Source organism: Heloderma suspectum, chromosome 3 (assembly GCF_057233095.1).
Source record: "Heloderma suspectum isolate Gila_16-S chromosome 3, 16-S_ref, whole genome shotgun sequence".
NCBI classification, from domain to species: domain Eukaryota; kingdom Metazoa; phylum Chordata; class Lepidosauria; order Squamata; family Helodermatidae; genus Heloderma; species Heloderma suspectum.
The window spans coordinates 123,327,238-123,346,169 of NC_139460.1; the positions used below are offsets into that span (position 1 = coordinate 123,327,238).

An 18,932-nucleotide genomic window follows, 5' to 3' on the forward strand; every position below is an offset into this window, starting at 1 on the left:
CACCCACTCCAAATAATGTTACTATTTTGATAAAATAGTCCATTAAATGGTGAGAAGTAAAATATGAAGTAAAGCTTACATTTTGTTTCAAGGAACCAATCTCAGAACTAATGGAAAAGTAGGGTATTTTTCAAGGACAATTATGGTTTGTGCATTTTGGTCTGCTCTCCCGGGATTTAATTCTTTTCTCCTCTTTCCTCCCATAGGTTACCTACATCTCACACATGCTTTAATGTCCTCTTGCTTCCGGAGTACTCCAGCAAAGAAAAACTTAAGGAGAGATTGTTGAAGGCCATCACATATGCCAAAGGATTTGGCATGCTGTAATGAAATAAATAAAATAACAAAAGGGATAAAGAGATTGGTGGTGGTCCCTGTCCAAAACTAAATAAATAAAATAAACCCCCACAAAAGGCCATAAGATATAGCGAGCTACAGTAGTCACCTGTGTTTGTGCCTCCCTTCTTCACTTGGGGACATTGGGCTGGAACAGCAGATTTCAGCTGCTTCTATGAACAAATTATTTTCTTTTAGCGTGAAAGTGTTACATATTCTTTCACTTGTATGTACAGAGAGGTTTTCCTGAATATTTATTTTAAAGGGTTAAATCACTTTTGCTTGTGTTTATTACTGCTTGAAGTTGAGCCTTTTTGAGTATTTACAAGAAAACAAAACTGTACTCTCCCAAGGAAAATATTGCCATCATTTGTAGATTGTGTAACCTTTAAGTATGTGCTACATTTTTGTCCCAGTTATCGAATCAAAATCAGGAACTGTACTTTTTTGAACAGTTTTGCTTTTGAAACTTGAAGTCTTGGAAAACAAAATGGTGTGATGCAATGACTGCTGTTCTAGCCCCCAAAGAAATTTGTGGAAAATCTTTCGAATCAATAAAGATGGAAGGGAGAACTTGGAATGTTAAACTGCAGCCTTGAGAACTTTTCTTTAGTCACAGCACAACAATTAAAAAGAAACTCATTTCACTATATATGTTGTTTTTCACATGTCTTGTCTTGTAGCATACTGTGTTTTTAATTAGCAAAGTTTCTAGCTGTATGGAAGCGTAAACATAGTTAGTTTGGGCTTTTTCTTATTTTAAAAAAAAAGTTTACTGGGAAAAGTGCATTTTCAGCCAAACAGCATTTAGAGTAGGGTGAAATGTGTTGTGGGAGAAATCAGAACATTGGGTCTATAAACAAGAGCATGTGAAGTGCACTTAAAATGAAATTTTAATTGCCTATTATGTTGACATTTTAAATAGACAATCCAGTCTTCCCTGCAAGTTATTTTAATTAATTATTCTTTTATCAAGGCATACGATCAGTGCTGCAGCAAAGGGATGCCTTTTTTCCTCCTCATCCAGCAGTAGAGAGGAAATAAACATTTAAAGGACAAGTTTGCATTGTAATGCTCCCAGCTATTCACTGTATGTGTAGAAAGCAAATCATCAGTCACTTCTGTCTTTTACATAACATACCATAGGTTTGGAATGTAAATCTGTACCGCACATCAGAGGATCGCTCACCTTTCTACAGATGTCCCTGCACACTGGTGATTGCTGCTGTTACAATATAAAACAAAGGGACTACATTTTTAACTGACACAATGTAATTGGCATACCTCTTCTTAGTGCAAGTGACAACTGATGTGCAGAACTGAGCTTGTGCCTTGGTGACTGCTGTTCCTGACTACTACACAGCAAATCAGCTTGATTTGTGCAAAATTGGCTTTAATTTAAAAGGCAAAATTTTGAAATCATTGGAAGGAGAAATATGTCTTTCAGGATTACTTTATTAAATTCTTTTTAGTAATAGAAACAGGCAACTGTTATGTAACTATAATGCAAAATAAAACAGTGATGTTTTCCACAATGGTCCAGTGACAAAGAAGAAAAGTGATTTTTCTTAGTTTGATGTTAATCCTAGATATCATTGGAATTTCTTGGTGAGGAACTTTGGTTTAAATGACTCTGTATGATGACATTAATATAAAGCCTTGTTAAACAAGTCAACTGAAACTGAACGACAGCTTTTACCATTCAACAAAGAGTCTTGTGGAACCTTAAAGACTAACACATTTATTCTGGCTTAAGCTTCGTGGACACTCTCCACTTCATCAGATGCATGAAGTGTTAACCTCAGATTGGCAGATTTATGTACACATGCTGGGGGGTGCGGGGGGTTGTGGGGAGAGAGATGTAATCTATGCTGTCAGTGGGAATTAAAATGCAAAAAATACAGACCATTTACCATTCAGAAGTTTCTTGAAGTTAGTGGGATTTTTACTTACTGATGAGAGAAGAAAAATGCTAAGTATTTAATTTCTTTGATTATTTGCTAATAATTTTGAGACATGCACAATTTTAAAACAGGGAGTCTCAAGAAATGGAACGAAATGGCTAGAATACCTTGCTAGTAATGTTCATATAGTGTAATACCTTCATTAGGCTAGCTCAAAGACCACAAAAAATGTGCAAGATCTCCAGATTGCTTCATCAAGCAAGATGTTATAAAAAGCAGCTGGGGTTGGGAGTAGGGGGAGGGGAGAGACTGACTAGATGTTGTAGTAAGGATGGGTTCACAGTCAGCGTCTTAAGATGATATGGAGGAGAAGGAGGGGTTGCAGACAATGAAATTGAAGTCTGTCAACCTGCTTCTAGTAACATGTTGCCTGATGAAAAGATCTGGAGATCTCAAAAGCTTGCACATCTTTTGTGATCTTTGAGTTGGCCTAAATAACGGTATTACTGTATGGATTCTGGCGTTTTTCTTATGACCAACACAGCTGCCTTTGTTGTTTTGCTAGTAAAGATATCTCTTAACGGTTGCATATGCTTTTCTTTCATAGAAGTAGTGAATGCTTCTAAGAAGGCACTGTAAGGTACACTGTATTTATTTCCTCTTAACAATGTCCTATGCCAGTTTACTTAGAAGTGCCACTGTGTTCAGTGTGACTTACTCCCTAAGTGTGCTTAAGATTGCTGCCAGAGCCATCTTTTTCATACATTGGTTTTAAGTCCTTATGCCAGGTCTTTTTCCAGTACCATAAATCTGTTAACAGAAACACTCCTGTTAAGAGGGAGGACACACTGCAACCTTTTGTGGCAGATCTTACTTGTTGGTCTTCAGCAGTATGTGAACTGAGAACTACCAGAAGTACAAGCTGGGTTTCGAAGAGGCAGAGGAACTAGAGATCAAATCGCCAACATTCGCTGGATCATGGAGAAAGCAAGAGAATTCCAGAAAAACGTCTATTTCTGCTTCATTGACTACGCTAAAGCCTTTGATTGTGTGGATCACAACAAACTCTGGCAAATTCTTCAAGAGATGGGAGTACCAGACCACCTTACCTGTCTCCTGAGAAACCTGTACGAGGGTCAAGAAGCAACAGGAAGAACCGATTGGTTCAAAATTGGGAAAGGAATACGACAAGGCTGCATATTGTCGCCCTGCTTATTTAACTTATATGCAGAGTACATCATGAGAAACACCGCGTTGGATGAATCACAGGTTGGAATTAAAATTGCCAGGAGAATTATCAACAACCTCAGATACGCAGACGATCCCACCCTAGTGGCAGAAAGCAAAGAGGATCTAAAGAGCCTCTTGTTGAGGGTGAAAGTGGAGAGTGCAAAAGCTGGTCTGAAACTCAACGTTAAAAAAACGATCATGGCATCTGGCCCCATCACTTCCTGGCATATAGAAGGGGAAGAAATGGAAGCAGTGACAGATTTTACTTTCTTGGGCTCCAAGATCACCGCAGACGGTGACTGTAGCCCTGAAATTAAAAGACGCTTGCTCCTTGGGAGGAAAGCTATGGCAGACCTAGACAGCATAGTAAGAAGCAGAGACATCACCTTGCCAACAAAGATTTGTATAATCAAAGCTATGGTTTTCCCAGTAGTAATGTATGGCTGTGAGAGCTGGACTATAAGGAAGGCTGAGTGCCAAAGAATTGATGCTTTCGAATTGTGGTGCTGGAGAAGACTCTTACGAGTCCCCTGGACTGCAAGGAGGTCAAATCAGTCCATCCTAAAGGAAATCAACCCTGAGTGCTCATTGGAGGGACAGATCCTGAAGCTGAAGCTCAAATATTTTGGCCACTTAATGCAAAGAGAAAACTCCCTGGAAAAGACCCTGATGCTGGGAAAGATTGAAGGCAAAAGGAGAAGGGGACGGCAGAGGATGAGATGGCTAGATAGCATCACCGATGCAATGAATATGAACTTGAGCACACTCCGGGAGAGAGCGGAGGACAGGAGGGCCTGGCATGCTATGGTCCATGGGGTCATGAAGAGTCGGACACGACTTAACGATTGAACAACAACAACAACAAGCGTGGGCACCTATCCTAGATACCTTCGCTTCTAGCTTTGCACTGTCAAAGAATAAAATACTTTTACGTTAGGCACATATAGATGAGGAATCCTATTTGGTGGGGTAAGTTTAATATAAGATTGTGTACAGTAAATATATTAACAGAATAAAAACATCTGCTATTTTCTTTTACAAACCCAAGCATTTCAGTTGCCCCATCTCAAAACAGCTCAACTATGTTATGGGAATTCTAAGCATAGTTTTATAAAATTTATTCTTGAGTCAGATAGTTTCTGGGCTCTCCTGTTATGCTTTTGGCTACATTGTGTTACTTGAGAGGGTTTATAGGTCAGTGTTGGAGTGCATGCTCTACATGTAGAAGGTCCCAGGCTCAGTAATGAGACTGAGAAAGAGTTTTGCTCGAGACTGGTAAGCTGCTACCACTCAGATAATACTGAGCTAGATGGACCAACGTTCAGATTTGGTCATTCGAAGCAGTTAAAATGGATCAGAAAGAGATTCTCCTCTTTGTGTAGCATATACCCTTTTTCTTATAGAAAGTTGATGTGAAATCTAAAACTATGGGCATTATTCTGTCTCAATATAAGAAACCAAGAAGGTCCTGTTGGCTGGCCAGCTCTATCAATTTCCCTTTCTAGGGTAACACACGAGATAAGTTAGACCTACATATCAAAAGGTTTTAGACATTTTACTCCAATACCAGGACTTATCCAGGGGCAAACTTTTAACAGGATAGACATTTCTAGCAGGAGGTGGCCCATTCCCATTTTTAGCACATTGTTCTAGCATAAAGCACCATTTGGCTGAAAAAATCAATGCTCACAAACTTAACGTTTTAAAATTATTGAGGGAGCTGGAGACCCCAGCCGCTTCCTATCGTATAAGTAAAGGCCAGAAGGAGAAGTATAACCTTTCCTGACACTTGTGCATAACAGAAACAGGAATACTGCAGCTAATCCAAGAGTGACTACAACAAATGGCAGGAACTCATAGAATCAGGATAGTAGGGTTGGAAGGGGCCTATAAGACCATCAAGTCCAACCCCCTGCTCAGTGCAGGTATCCAAGTCAAATCATCCCTGACGGGGCTGCCCAGCTTCATCTTGAATGCCTCCAGTGTGGGATTGCCCACCACCTCCCTAGGTAACTGGTTCCATTCTCATATTGCTCTTAACAGGAAGTTTTTCCCGATGTTCAGCCAGAATCTGGCTTCCTGTAGCTTGAGCCCATTATTCCGTGTCCTGCACTCTGGGATGATCCAGGAGGAGGAGTGCCCAGAATCCAGCAAGCACCATTGCAGTGAAAGGTAACAGGCATGATAGACTTGGGCCGCACACTCCCTCCTTCACAAGACTAACCTAGATATACAACCAAACTCAACTACACTGCAATGTCCTATAACGTTGATCTAAAGACACTAGAAGGCAGTGGGATACATTAAACAAAGCAGCTTAATGGGAAGGGGTGTGTGTAAGGAAACGAGAGAGAAATAAGACACAGTAGTCCTGTGTGCATAATGGCAAATGGAAAAGAAATTTTCTACATCAAATGGCCTGTGCCAAAGTTCCTAACCTAGAAGAGTTGTCTTTATCCTAATATATCTAACATGTCACTGACTCTTGAACTGCCTTGACTCCTATTAGGGGATTTGATTACTAGTATATGAAATATTTGGCCATATGTATTCAAGTTACTTGTATGTCCCAAATCCCGACAAAAAAAGAACTACAATTGCATTGTTGTTCAGTCATTAAGTCGTGTCCGACTCTAATTAGCAGATGTGCATACATACTAAGTCTGAATGATTTTGACAGCAATATATACATTGGGTTTGAAATTTGTTTCCCCTTGATGAACTGCCAAAGGAAGGTTGGAATAAATGGAGGGAACGTACCCACTTGGGTGCTTAATATTCCTAATTTAATTGTATTGTGAATAATGTCCAGCTCCTAGAACTTCCCTTTGAATTAGGTTCTCATGTTTTAAACTACTACCAGCGCATGCATTTCTTTGAAAGTATGAGGGCTAAATACTGTAGTGACAGGGAGTGGGGGGCGATGAAAGACAATCTTGAATATGTGGCCAACCTGCATTCTGCATTAGATGTCAATTTTCAGTGTGTGAAACAACCCTATTATGCAAACATCCAGAGCTCCCTTGGCTATAGGACTTGACTTTAAGTCGCATACAACTCATTTAAAGCCATGACAAGAATCAGGAGAGCTGACATACCAGCTTTCTCATAATTTCTGGAAAATATTGATGCCTAGTCATTTACAACAAATGGCTAAAATGGGAAACTGAAAGCCAGTAGAAGAGTTTTGCGGAAAGGATGGTTAGTGCACGTTTGTAGAAGGCTTTATTTTAAGAAGATTGTTTTGGATATATTGCAACTAACTTTTAAAAAAGAATGTCAATATAAAGCATTTAAGAAGGATCTCTAAACCTTGGCAAAGCCACTTCCAGAAGTACATAAACAATTCAAGCATCTTAGAGCTGGGGAAGACATTAGCAACTGTGGGGTTGGCATCACTATCATCTGGAAAACGTGCCATTTGAGTCAGGACGGTCATGTAGTGAGTTTCCCTGCCCCTGCTCCATGTTATTGGTAGTCACCAGAGTCGGGAGGAGAAGAAATCCATTACTGACAGTCCTGAGTTACATGGTTGTTTCTACTAAACAATACATGATACGTTGGGAAACTTGCTGCCGTGATGCCAGTTCCTGTAGTAAGTGTTAACATCTAGCCCAGGTTCAAGTCTGGGCTGCTTCCAGACTTAAGTTTTGTCACACCATTGTCACAAAATTGGGGGGGGGGGGAGACAACTGCTTGTAACCACCACCACCCCGGGTTTTCCCACCCCTTCTGTTTTCTTACCACAAATCCATTAAGGAGAAAAATACAGGATAGCTGCACTATGCCTTCTAGTACGAGGAGCCCTCTGTCTGGAAGGACCCTAAGAAACAAAACTCTCCAAACCTTAGTTTGTGATCAGTTGATAAGGGTTATTGTTTGGCCAGTTTCTTTCTATTAGGTTCTCTTTGGTAAGTATCTCATTATAATATTCCCATATCAGAATCTCTAAAGAATTGTCCTTTCCTGTAAAATTCCTGTCCAGTTTCTTTATTGTAATGCTTCGGTGATTGGTTTCTGGACCTACTGGAGTCCATTTGCTCTGCTCCTTTTCAGTATTGCATAGGAAATCATAATTTACCTGACACTTCCTCCCTAACTTTTCCAGCAGTCGTTCAGAGTAATAATCCTGTAAAGGACAGCCTTGCTCCTGTTTCAAAGCTGTGACCTTCTGGATAAAGAGTTTGACTTTCTTATTTAAAAGGTCATGATTGTTTACAGTCATGTGGTTGTCCATGCTGAGGTATATTCCCGATGGCGTGTTGTCCAAGCCCAAGAAAAGATTCCTAGAGTTGGGTCTCCATTTGTGTCTTCTTTTGCTCTTACTACTCTTACATTTTTGCTCCAAATAGCCTTCTTTCAGTGCTTTATCTACAAGTCCTTCGGGGATCAAAGACATACTAGGTTCTGTAGTCTGAGGTGCTGGATGCTGTGGCTGTGAAAGGAACTTCACAAAGAGCTCCTGATGTCTAGAACTGGACAGCCTGTCACCTTTCTGGTGATTGGTACTGTAGGGTCTTCTGTGTGTGGAAAGGCTGCCAGATGCATTAAAGGCTGGCTGTCCTTCAGAAATTGGAACCTTTTTAGCACCTGAGGTATACCTCCTCTGATCCCCTGTTTGTGTATCTATTTCCTTGGCGGCTCTGAAGGGTTCCTGCTGATCCTTAATCTCTGCTTCCTCACCTTGCAAGTCTTTGTAACTGTGGTTTTTGGCAATGGAGACTGGAGCCAAATGGGTCTGGATTTGACACGGAGCTGAAATAGCTCTAGAGGTTTCTGCATTCTGTAATATAACTCTCACAGCCTTCTCGCTACCATCCGTCACAATCGTATGCAAACTTGGAAAGAGGCTCTTGGAAAGCCGTTTGACGAATTCTCGATTGCCGAGCAGTTTGGCATGAGCCACTTCTGATCTCCTGAGCTTCAGGGTGAATCTGTTGTACAAGATCCTTTGATTCAGAGTGAGGGAGTTTTCTGCCTGTTTCTTCATGGACTCCAGGAGTCTAAGCTGCCTGTCTAACAGTATCTCCTCTTTTGCATTGGCAGAGAAGGCCAGCTGACATTTCCCTCCATCTTTGAATTTAGTTCTTTCACCCATCATGAAAGAGCAGGTTGGAATCTTAAATCTGAAGCCCAACAAGTGCTTAGATGTTCTTCTCTGGCTGTTCTTTCTCCTTTTTACAGTAGATCATATTTAGCTTTCAGGGTATCTCTTGCTGGACTGAGCAAGATGTCTTTGCGTTTACTCCAGGGGTGTTCATCAATTTCAAGAAGCCTTGAAATGCTACACCAACAGTCAGGTTTGTTGATGAGATCAAGTTCCTCATCTGTGTTGTTAAGGAAGCAACAATTAAAGCCTTCTATTCAAATGTGGGTATAACGTTGAATGTTGGCTTTATTAGTTTGGTTCTTGCCATGAATGGCCATCTTAAGCTGTGTAAATATATTTTGCAGGTCAATACTACAGTTTCTATAAACATTAGATTTCTAAAGAAGCAAATTGCTCAGAGAAGGAAGTCAAATGTCTAGTGAACTGGAACCATTTTATTGAACTAAGTTGTTGTTAGCACAGTCAGAGCATATAACAATATATGCACAAGTATAAGCAGCCACAATGCTTCCCCCCACCCCACATCTTGTTTCCCACTCTATATGGTGGTGCTTTAGGTACCTAGGGTTGTGTAAATTCTGTTCCGTCTGTGTTTCACAGATTGTCAGGCGCCTTTCATTCCATTATCCGCCCATCAATGGAATTGGATTTTTTTTTTTAAGAGTCCACATTTGCGCAAATTCACACATGTGAAAATGCACAAATTCATACAAAATGTACAAATTCCCCCAAAATGCACATTTTCACTTTTGGGGGAAATGCACATTTTCATTTTTGCATACTTTTCTATGACGAAATTTGTGCAAAATTCCAAAGGTTAGAAAAACCGCCTGCAAGTCCACAGAATCTGCCCAACAGGGGCAAAGCCAGTCCAACAGGGGGAAAGCCAGTCCTCTGCAGAAGCCACAGGTCAGATTCATAAAAATTGGAACTCTTTTGGTTCCATCGTGGATTTCTCTGGCATCCCTGCCTATGATGCAGATCAGCCTTCTCCCGACTGGTGCCCTCCAGATGTTTTGATCTTCAACTCTGATCAGCCCCAGCCAGCATGGCCAATAGTCAGGAATGCTGGGAATGGTCATTCAAAACATCTGGAGGGCACCAGGTAGGGGAAGGCCAATGTAGATTTGGACCAGGGATGTGGGACCCATGGCCCTTCCAATGCTGTTGGACCCCAACTCCCATCCAGCAGATATGCTAAAGGAGCCGAGTTTTAATTCTGATGCTTCCAAAGCAGTCACCTAGAGGGCGGTGCCATTGCATCTGAAGACACTGTGATGGCCCACAGAGAACAATCATGTTTCTGTACTGCCGCAAATTGTGCCAACGTATACTGCTAGCTACTGTAACAAGGATGGCCCCTCCATGCATTTTTCTGATTCATAGTGGCATGTTTGTTTCTGTGTACATTATTTGGATTGCTAACAAAATTAGAAAAGCTGGCCTATGTAGCCTTAATATGTGACAGCCCGTGGAGACAAACATGTTCTGCTCTGATGTACCACAAAGAGGATTACCGAGTGACAAGGCAAGCAAATGAAACAGTGCTGGAGAGTCTAATCTTGTTTTTTATTGGACAAAGGCCACCATGGCCTGGCTCCCATATGCAACATTTTCTTGCGAGTTGCCATTTAACATCAATGCTCAGTGTGGCTCTTACCGCTGTACTATCATGAGTGAAAATTGTAAAATATAAATATAAAATACAGTACAAATATTTAAAAGAATAAAATACAATATAATGCAAAACATTAACAGTACAAGAATCGATAAAACAGCCATTATAACCTAGAAATGCCTAGGAGAAAAGTCTTTGCCTGGTGCCAAAATATAACAATGTAGGTGCCAAGTGAACCTCTTTGAGGAGTTTATTCCAGGAGTGGGGTGCCACCACTGAGAAGGCCCTCTCTCTTGTAGCCACCTGCCTAGCTTCCTTTGGTGGGGGCACCCGGGGGAGGGCCTCTGAAGATGGCCTAAGCTTCTGAGCAGGTACATGTTTGGGGAGATATGCCTTTATGCTCTGGTCCCAAGCCATTTAGGACTTTAAAGGTCAACACCAACGCTTTGAATTGGGCTTGGGAATGGACTGGAAGTCAGTGCAGCTGACAAAGCATTGGTGTCACATGGCCAAATCAGTCAGTCCCAGTTATCAGCTCTATTTTGAACTAACTGAAGTTTCTGAACCATCTCCAAAGGTAGCCCCATGTATAACACATTGTAGTAGTAGTCCAACCAAGAGGTTACCTGAGCATGGATAACTGTTGCTGGGCTATCTCTGTCCAGATAAGGTTACAGCTGGTATATCAGCCTAAACTGATAAAAGGTGCTCCTGTCCACAGAGGCCACCTGGGCCTCAAATGACAGCACACCCGAGCTGTGTGCCTGATCTTTCATGGAGAGTGCAACCCCATCCAGGGCAGGTTGAATGCCACTCAGCCAGGCAGATGAACCATCCACTAACAGTGCCTCCATCTTATCTGGATTGACCTTCACTTTGTTGGTCCTGATCCAGTCCATTACTCTGTTAAAGTACCAATTCAGGACATCTGCTACCTCACCTGGGTTTGAAAAGGAGAGGTATTGCTGGGTGTCATCAGCATATTGATGGACCGCAGTCCACATCCCCCGATAACCTCCCCCAGAGTTTTCATGTAGATGTTGAATAGCATGGGGGATAAAATTGAGCCCTGTGGAACCCTGTGACATACTTGCCACAGAAGAGAGCAATTATCCCCCAGCACCAACTTCTGGAAGTGACTGTCCAAATAGGAATGGAACCACCGTAAAGTAATCCTCCCAACCCAGACAGAAGCTCCAAAAGCATACCATGATCAATGGTATTGAAAGTCACTGAAAGGTCCAGGACAACCAACAGGGTCGCACTCCCCCATCTCTCTCTTGGCAAAGGTAATCCCACAGGGTGACCGAGCCAATTTCTGCCCCAAAACTGGGCCTAAAGCTGGATTGAAATGGATCTAGAAAATCACCATCCAAGAGTTGATCAGCAACCACATACTCAAGCACCTTGCCCAAAAGGGGATGTTAGAAACTAGCCTATAATTGTTCTCCACTTCTGGGTCTAGGTTAGGTTTCTTCAGGAGTGGCCTGATTACTGCCTCTTTTAAGGAGGCTGGTTCTGCTCCCTCTCCCAAGGAGGAATTTAGAACCTCCCAGACCCAACCGACCATCCCCTCCTTATTAGTAGGGATGTCAGAGAATTCCACCACGGATCTCGGTGAGGCCGAATGCCAGTGCATTCAGCCCCCCGAAATCTGTGGTGGAACGAAGCCCTTGCCCCCCCACCCCACGAAAGGCGCGTGAAATGGAGCACTTACCTGCTGCCGTCCGCGCTGACTTGCGAATGGTGGCCTCGCTGCAGCCACCATTTGCTTCCTCATCATAGCTGTGATAGGCTACATAAATAATTATGTAGCCTATCACGGCTAACACAGGGATGCCATTTGCGTCCCTGCAGAGGCCATGATAGGCTACATAAGTATTTACGTAGCCTTTCACGGCAATCTAAAAAAAAAACAGCGCACGCAAATGGCGGCTATGGCAGCTGCTGTTTGCGTTCCCTTTTTTTCGCTGTTTTAGCCTACGTAAATATTTATGTAAGCTGTTACGGCAGAAAAAAGGGGAGCGCAAATAGCGTAGTGGGTGCTATTTGCATTCCCTTTGTTTTTCACCGTAATAGCTTACGTAAATATTTACAGAGGCTAAAACGGCGGGGGGGGAGGAACGCAAATGGCGCCCACTACGCTATTTGCGTTCCTCTTTTTTTCATCTCAATAGCTTACGTAAATATTTACAGAGGCTAAAACGGGGGGGGGGAGGAACGCAAATGGCGCCCACTACGCTATTTGCGTTCCTCTTTTTTTATCTTAATAGCTTACGTAAATATTTACGGAGGCTAAAACGGGGGGGGGAGGAACGCAAATGGCGCCCACTACGCTATTTGCGTTCCCCTTTCTTTTGTCTTAATAGCTTACGTAAATATTTACGGAGGCTAAAACGGCGGGGGGGGGAAGGAACGCAAATGGCGCCTACTACGCTATTTGCGTTCCCCTTTTTTTTCATCTTAATAGCTTACGTAAATATTTACGGAGGCTAAAACAGCTAAAAAAAGGGAACACAAATGGCGGCTGCCATAGCCACCGCCATTTGCATACGCTGTTGTTGTTGTTTTTTTGCCTGCAGGCTGCCCAGCGGCCAGATGTCCAGCTGTGGGCGGTCTCAGCCAGCTGCTCCACGGAATATCCGTGGAGCAGAGCCGGCCGGATTAGGATTTCGGGGGGAGGTGCAGAGCGCCTCCCTCCCACCGCGAATCACCCCGTCGAAAAGGTAAGTGACTTTCGTACATCCCTACTTATTAGATATAACAAGCCAAGAGGGTCGAGGGTTCATCATCCGAGTGGCTCGTCCAACTTGTCCAAGTGCTTTGTCTGCATCCCCATGCCTTAACAACCGAAACTCCCCTGGACCAGATGGTGCTCTGGACATCTCCATTAAAGGAACTGCACAAATAGGGGAGTCTAAGTCATGCCGAATATGAGAGATTTTATCTTCAAAGTGTCATGGAAATTTACCACAGAGAGCTGTTGAGGGTGTGACCAATTCCCTGTCAGGGTCAGATTGTAATAACCCCTCCATCACCTGAAACAGCTCTGCTGAGTGACACTGGAAGATGCAGCGGAGATGGAAAAGAACTTCTTCTTTGCTGCCCCCGCTGCCACACAGTAGGTCAATAAAGAGCTCTAACCAGGGTTCGGACAGATTCAGCACAAGTCTTTCTCCACTTGTATTCTAGCCAATGTCCTCTTGCTTCATTGCTCTCAGCTCCAAGGTCTACCAACGAGCTAATTTGGCTCTGCCAAGGTGGAGAGGACACTTGGGTGTGATCGGGCCAAGCGCTTCGTCAATTCCACATCCCATGGCGTGACCAGGGTTTCAACAGGAGCACCAGTCATACCACCTGGAAAATCCCCCAGAGCCCTTTGGAAGCCACTTGGCTCCATTAGTCTCCAAGGGCTGCATTTCCCACAGCAGACAGCCAGGTTCCTATGGGACTCTGGGAAGCTGGATGTGAGCACATCAGTGCCCTCCCGCTGCTGTTTCCCAGCATCTGCTATTCAGAGACTTGCTGCCTCTGACTGTGGCAGTAAGCATCCAGCCGTCATGGTGAGCAGCCACTGAGAGCCTTCTCTTCCACCCGTGTGTCTAATTTTAAAGCCGTCCACATCAGGGGCCATCCCTACGTCTTTGTGGCTGTGAGTTCCATATGTTACCTAGGCACTGTGTGGGGAAGGATGTTGCTTTTGTCTGTTCTGGACCTCCCACCAAGTAGCTTCATGGGATGATTCTGGGTTCTGGTGTTATGAAAGGGGGGGGGACCACCCCCGCTCCCCCTCCCTCCACAGCATGCATTACTTACCAAGGCCCTCACACTTCTAAGGGCCCCACTGTCGAGACCTTGAACCCTCCTCCTGGGTATCCCTGCCTGATCACCTGTCCTCTGTGCTCATGCAAGCAGTGACCAGAGCGAACAGATGGAGCAGCTGCATCCTGCGCTTGCCTTGCACTCTCCCTCTGGGTGCTTGTACGGATCGAGGACAGAGCAAGCAAATGAACAGCAGTGACAGTGGTGAGAGGGCAGCCCCTTCAGAAAGGGGAGCCCGTGGAGTGTCTCTTGCCCAACAACCCCTCAAAACCTGGAGCTGATGCTGCTTAGTCATGTCCCTTATCTGCCTTTCTTTGAAAAACCCAAAAGTCTGAAACATCGTCATCTTTCCTCTTAGAAAAATTGCCCCTTGATCATTTTGGCACCTTGGATAGCTCCTTTAGAGTTCTGACTGGTTCTGACAGATTCACCGCCCCACTGAGATCAGAGCCGCCAGCCTCCGCTGCATTTTGGTTTCCCATTTCTGCACCTTCTCCTGATCTGCAGTATCCTTTTTGAGAAAGCAAGACCAGGACTGTGCACAGGTCCCATTGGCTCCATGGGACTCAACAGTGACTATCCTTTGGGTACTGCTTTCTTATACTTCAGGAACTTTTAGGTTTTTTGCTCTTTATATATTGAATCTGAAGAGACAAAGCAACATGAGTTGTTCAGTGCTGAACTGATGGTTTATTTGCCAATGTCATACACTTTGTAGAAAGGGATCCCAAAGGGATTCTTGATGAAATGCCAGTCTGAAGCACTGAAACCAGCAGGGAAAATGTCCAAGAATATTCTTTAAATGACAGCTGGATGAAATATATCAGTTCATTAAATAGAATGATTAAAAATGAGATTGTAACCCATCAATGTGACAGAGTTATTCCACCATATGGTTTGCTGATGGCCTCTTTGAACTGGACATACATGTTACAGTGACCGTGTGAACTGGATTTGAAACCACCTCTGTATGATCATCTTTTCATGCAGTGGCTGTAACATATGAAGATGTTTAACACTTGATATCGCCCAACTCATCATATGCTGAGTCTCAGTTTCACTGCCGGAAGTTGCTGGTGTTGGCTGATGCTGGCATGGCAACTCTCTGTGTGAACAAAGGTGCAGTTAGTCTCTCTTTTACAATCAGCAAAATTGGCACCAGGGGATCATCACACACATGCACAGTCATTATTTCAAGGACCTTCCATGCGCTGGCTGTGATGTATACACCAGTTTTGCATCTCTGTCTTAATTGGAATTTGTGGAGGACTTTTACAGATATGTAAGAAAATTTTAAGTATAATATATGCTAAACGCAAAGTACCATGGGTTGAACTTCTGTGGTGACTTCTTAAATCATTACGTCAGTCTGCATCCTTTCTCTTGTTGGTTACTATGTTGTAAACAGCTGCAGTAATGTAAAAAAAGAGAGGAAAGTCTTCTGATAAGAATATGGCCAGAATTCACTGATAAGATTGCATTAATAAAATAACAATGCAAAATATCAACCTTCCCTAACCTGGTGTCCTCAACACGTTTTGAACTACAACTCCCATCTTCCCCACTCAGCATGGCCATGCTGGCTGGGGATGATGGGAGTTGTACCACTATATCTCTGGAGGAGACCAGATTGCAGAAGAGTGTACTACATTATAAATGGAAAAGTAAGTATCTTGGACCTGGCAAAGAGCTCTGTACTTTTTTTGTTTAATGTTCATGTGTCCTACAGATGTTAGTCTGTATATAAGCAGGGCTGCATGTGCTCTGTGTGAAACATATTTCGATTCTGCAACCTAAAGAAGTGTAATTCTGCAAGCTGGTTAAATTATTCAAATTCAGCCAAGTCGCAACATTTATTGCATCTGCTTCTGATGGGGAAGCTTGAAGAGCAGCAAAGCACTGAAGCCCTGCCCAACAGAGAGCTTTCTCAGCTCCCATTCTCTAGGCTTCTGGGATCTCACAAAATATGTGCCACACATATTTTCAAATCCATTTTTATAACTGTCTTGTTTGCCTTGAAATGAAAGCTGAGATTCTCTGGATGCTGAATCCCATGCCAAATATAAAATTCTGTGAACAACTTGGTCCAGTCTTTAAGCACTGTGAGGACTCATTCATTTCAGTGAAAAAGACATAAGCGTGTTCTTTCACTCTCCTGTGTGTACTGAAAACATCATCAGAGTGATCTCCCGTGTTAATCTGCACATGCACTATCATAAAATACACACAGTTATTAAGATTACAGATTTTCTGTCACTTTAGTTTGAATTGGTGATCTCTCTACAGAAGAGACATATATCTGAAGATAATATGAAATGACAGTCAAACATAGATATATTTTTCTTGTTTTTTAAAAAATCTGAATATATCTGAACATAAACTTTCCCACAGATTACAAAATAACAATATTTAACATCTATGTAGTGCTTTCAAGTGTTCAAAGCATTTCATATCATGCATTATCTAGTGAAAATCCTTACAACAACCCTGTAAGGTAAATCATTATTATCATCTTCAATTATTGCAGATGGGGGTCGGGGGGGGGGCAGCTTACCTAGGCCAGTTTGTGAGTTCATGGCAGAGGTGAGACTCAAACCAGGGACTTCCTGATTCATAACTCAGTCTCTTTTGTGGCTACACCACACCTCCTCTCTTAATAAACCCCTGAGATATAGCCACTTTACAGCCCAGGAAGACGTTACTCTGCATGAACACACAAGTGGAATGGTGTTTGTGCGGATGGATCCAATTTCTTAAAAAAGGAACTCATTTGTTGTGGCTGATCTACCCTACAGCAGTGTCCGGAGAGAATGCCAAAGCTAGCCCAGATCATAGGAACCCCTGACTTCCATTGCACATTAAACACATAGCAAGAACTCTATAAATTAGTATCTTTTGTTGAAAGGGGAGACAGCTTGAAAAGCACATAAACTGCATTTTGTTCAAACAAACGTGAATTTTAAAGTTAAGAACAATGAACACCTCACTGGACAGTATCAGGATATGGGAAGAAAGCACACAATCATGCGGAGTGGATCTTTGTAGAAGGTCCATTTGTAGAAGGTCCCAGATAATGGCGATGATGGGGTGCTCATTAGTAGCCTGTAGGATCTCAGCAGGTTTCTTCCAGCCACAACTCCTATGTAGGGGTTGATCAAAATGTACATGTACACATATGGTATAGTCCCCTCAAATTAATTTACCACTTCAGAGGGCATGTGCTATTTCAAAGTTCACTCACATCTCTTGGCTATCTCCCTGATGTCTAAACTTTCCACATGCAGAAAGATTTTGTACATGAGAGGACTATACCACATTAAGAGCCTGCACATATTAATTGTCTCTATAAAAGGCTAGTAGGCAAAGTCTCAGCACAAAATGCTAATATTGCCAACTCTACTTCTCATCATCATCTCAGACAGGGCCTGTAGTCTTAGAGTGCCTGGGCATGGTGCGGAGAGGATACAGGCAAACTGACTGAAGCTGAATCCAGACAAGAACAAGAACTGGCTCATGAAGGTTGTTAGATGTCATAACCTAGAGAGGACAGGGTTGATAGCAGTCCCTATGGCTGGTGGGTTTTAATCTCTCCTGGTGACACAGGTTTGCGGCCCTTGGACACTCTTAGAACCTTCATGTGATCAAATTTGCCTTTGACTGCCTCCACTTCATAGGAAGGCTGCCGCCCTTGTTGTCAGAGACAGCTGTTCATGCCTTTGCAACCTCAAAGCTAAACCACCACAGTGCACTTGACGTGGGGTTGAGCTTGGTCGGTGTTCTGAAGCTTCCACTGATATAGAACACAACCACATACCTCATTTCAGAGGTGAGTTATGGGAGATGTTACAGTGAATGCAGTTGGCATGCTGTTGTCTTCTGGGTGTAATTTGACGTTGCTAATTTTGATCGATAAAGCACTGAATGTGTTGGTTCTAGCATATATGTGAACTCTAGTTCTGTAAGAGTTAGGATTCTCTAATGGAAAGTTCTCCCCATCCCCATGAAACTGCGGCCTGGGTTATGCTCCATTAACAGATGGGGATCTGAAGCAAGGAATGGAAGGAGTTAATGAGCAACCTTTCTCCATGGGACTTATCCTCCACAGCCCAAACACCATTATTTACTTTAAAAGTGAGAAAGACCTGTGCAGATGAACAAATGAGTAGTGCTCCTAAAAGGTGCCCACTTACACATTGCCAAAAAGATAGGAATGTATCACCAAAAAAGAGGGCACCAATTGGCATGGGCAAAAGTATATGTCTAGGTGCAAATTTAGAAATAATGTCTAAAATTTCAATAGAAATGCAGCGCATCTCAGTATAGCCTGCAGTCTTAGAGTGCCTGGGCATGGTGCGGAGAGGGCATGGTGGAAGACTGACCAGGTGACCTCTGTGCCAGCCTGTTCAGTCTGCTCTCCAAGTGCTCACGGTGGATGGGCAACTTCAAATCTCTGCTCTCCCTCCTGATGGCTCTTTGATTTTCCACCAGACTCAGACTGCACACCTGTCAGGATTCCTTTTGCCCCCACTTAACTTCAAGCACCCAAGCATACACAGACAAGAGGCTTCAGTCTACAGCTTTTAATCCATTACTTCACAGGGTTATACAGATGCAAATTCTCAGTGACTCTCAGTCTACAAGGAAATGCCTTCAGGGGGTTCAGAAGGTAGTTATGAAAGTTGCCCGCTGTTTGAAGAGGGAGGCGGTCTCACTAGCCTAACTTAAGTGGTGGGGAGGTCTCCCTCTCTCCCTCTCCCTCTCCCTCTCTCATGAGGCTTCTAAGCGCAGCTTTTCATGCAAGGTCAATTGGGTAGACCGCCCCTGCCTTCTCTCTCTTTGCTCTGCACCTGTGCCTGGCGTCTATTAAATCACACTCCCCAAACCCCACCTCCCCTGTTTGCTGTCTCTCATG

The 18,932-nt window shown here is 43.2% G+C and overlaps 1 protein-coding gene across 9 annotated transcripts in view; it reads left to right on the plus strand.

Moving 5' to 3' along the window:
- Positions 1-2,258, plus strand: part of UBE3A (ubiquitin protein ligase E3A) — a 50,526-nt gene extending 48,268 nt beyond the window's left edge. For all 9 annotated transcript variants that reach the window (XM_084844346.1, XM_084844347.1, XM_084844349.1 and 6 more), the window contains one exon: positions 207-2,258. In XM_084844346.1, coding sequence (XP_084700472.1) covers positions 207-327 — 121 coding nt within the window. In that variant the 3' untranslated portion in view covers positions 328-2,258. The remainder of the gene's footprint in view (positions 1-206) is intronic.
- The last annotated feature ends 16,674 nt before the right edge of the window (positions 2,259-18,932 follow it).